The 1,930-nt window shown below is 61.0% G+C and overlaps 1 gene segment (V, D, J or C); it reads left to right on the top strand.

Annotated features, from left to right (window-relative positions):
* LOC104621388 overlaps positions 1-183 on the top strand; it is a gene marked incomplete at both ends in the record, with an annotated part of 1,289 nt that extends 1,106 nt beyond the window's left edge. The window contains 1 exon segment of the V gene segment in view: positions 7-183. Coding sequence covers positions 7-183 — 177 coding nt within the window.
* Positions 184-1,930: the final 1,747 nt, after the last annotated feature.

Here is a 1,930-nt window from a genome sequence, read left to right as displayed (position 1 = left end):
GTCTAGTAGCAGCAGCTGGGTTGGCTGGTACCAGCAGAAGACTCCTGGCAATGCCCCTGTCACTGTGATCTACTGGGATGACGAGAGGCCCTCGGGCATCCCTTCACGGTTCCCCGGATCCACGTCTGGCTCCACGGCCACGTTAACCATCAGTGGGGTCCAAGCCGAGGACGAGGCCGTCTGGTGCCCGGGACAGCAGTGCTGATCAGCGTCCAGGTGCCCCGTTGGGTGGCTTTGGTGGGCGCTCTGGGCTGGCTCTGTTCCTGTCTGCTGTGCATGGGTGGCAGAGATCCCAGTGCTGGGGCTGGAGGTTGTGCAAGTGACGCAGCTGCTGCTAGTGCAGACCTGGGGTGTGGTAGGTTGCTCCTGCCCTCACAAGGTCTTGTCCTGTGGCTCAGAGAAGCTGGGAGACACCCTTTTCTCATCTTTGGAGTGTCCTGCAGTGGTCCCTGGACTCCTGCCAGTTCAGGGCTGATGCCCACCATCCTCCGGTGACAGCACCTGTGCCTACGGGCCCTGTGCCTGTGCCGGAGGCTTTCTTCTGTGAGCACGGGCTGCCTTCGGCAGTGTCCCATGCAGAAGCCCTGCAGGTTGTGGCAGGGGCAGGAGGAGTCTCCAGACCTGGTGGAAGCTGTGGCAGGAGTGAGGGACGGCATGGACAGTTCTGTGCTGGGCTCTGCGCTCAGTTCCTCCAGCGCTGCCCCTGAGGGCCTTCTCCTCCCCACATGGTGTCAGTGTGGCCCTGCACCACAGTGCTGAGGTTCAATGGGCAGCCAGGAGGCCAAGGGGCTGGGGACACCCAGGTGCCTGTGTGTAACAGCCGAGGGCAGGGCAGCCTGGGCAGGCCCCTTTGGAGGCTGCTGTGGCCTGTGCTGCCAGCTGTAGCAGAGGCCAGGCTGCCTCTGGCTGGACAAGCGTGGGAGGATGATGTCTGCACTTGATTGGTATGAACTCCAGCCCAAGTCTATCTGTGGTTGCTGTGAGGCCACTGGAGACCCCCAGCTCACTTTGTAGTCAGAGGAACTGCGGGCTTGTGTTTCTTTGCCGTTTGGCAGCCTTGAAACTCCTGGTCTCCTTCTGTTCCAGTCTTCAAAACGTCCGTTCTCTTGTGGCACTTAAGAGAGGGCCAGTTGTGATGTCCTGGTTGACGCAGGACTTGGGTTTCCCAGCTCTGTCACTGCTGCTGAGCAGCACCTGGGTAGTGTGGCTGCCCAAGGACCAGCAAGCACCGAGCAGACTTGGGTGCTCCAGAGCAGGCGGACGTGTCCATGTGCCAAGGTGGGCACAGGACACTGTGCTCAGAAGTTGCCGGTGCAGCGAGGCCACGGTCCTCCTGGGCAAGGATGGGCGCAGGGTGGGCCCTGGCTGAGCTGAGAGCTCAGCAGCCGTGTTGGGGGAAGGAGCAGGTACCCAGGGAGGAGGCAGCCACCGAGCAGACTTGGGTGCTCCAGAGCAGGCGGACGTGTCCATGTGCCAAGGTGGGCACAGGACACTGTGCTCAGAAGTTGCCGGTGCAGCGAGGCCACGGTCCTCCTGGGCAAGGATGGGCGCAGGGTGGGCCCTGGCTGAGCTGAGAGCTCAGCAGCCGTGTTGGGGGAAGGAGCAGGTACCCAGGGAGGAGGCAGCCAGAGAGATCTAGTGACACAGAGAGATGTGGAAGTGAGCTACACAGGAGTTAGAAATGGACGTTCTCTGCCCTCCTCCTTGCCGGCCAAGCGGAATTGTGCTGTGGGGCTGAGGCAGGTTCCTGTCCCCTCTGCACAACTGTTGGCAAGGAATGTCCAGCCTTTTGTGTGCTAGAGCACTCAAGGTGACTTTGTGGCTGGGGACGAAGGTCCTGTCCCTACAAAATTCACAGTGTGGCCTTGTCGGTCAATTCACTGCCTCTTGCTACTGATGTCCATGTCCTCATGCTGCTGCCAGAGCTGTC

The sequence above is a fragment of the Phaethon lepturus genome, unplaced genomic scaffold (assembly GCF_000687285.1).
Source record: "Phaethon lepturus isolate BGI_N335 unplaced genomic scaffold, ASM68728v1 scaffold34825, whole genome shotgun sequence".
NCBI classification, from domain to species: domain Eukaryota; kingdom Metazoa; phylum Chordata; class Aves; order Phaethontiformes; family Phaethontidae; genus Phaethon; species Phaethon lepturus.
This window is presented reverse-complemented; position numbering and strand designations above follow the sequence as displayed.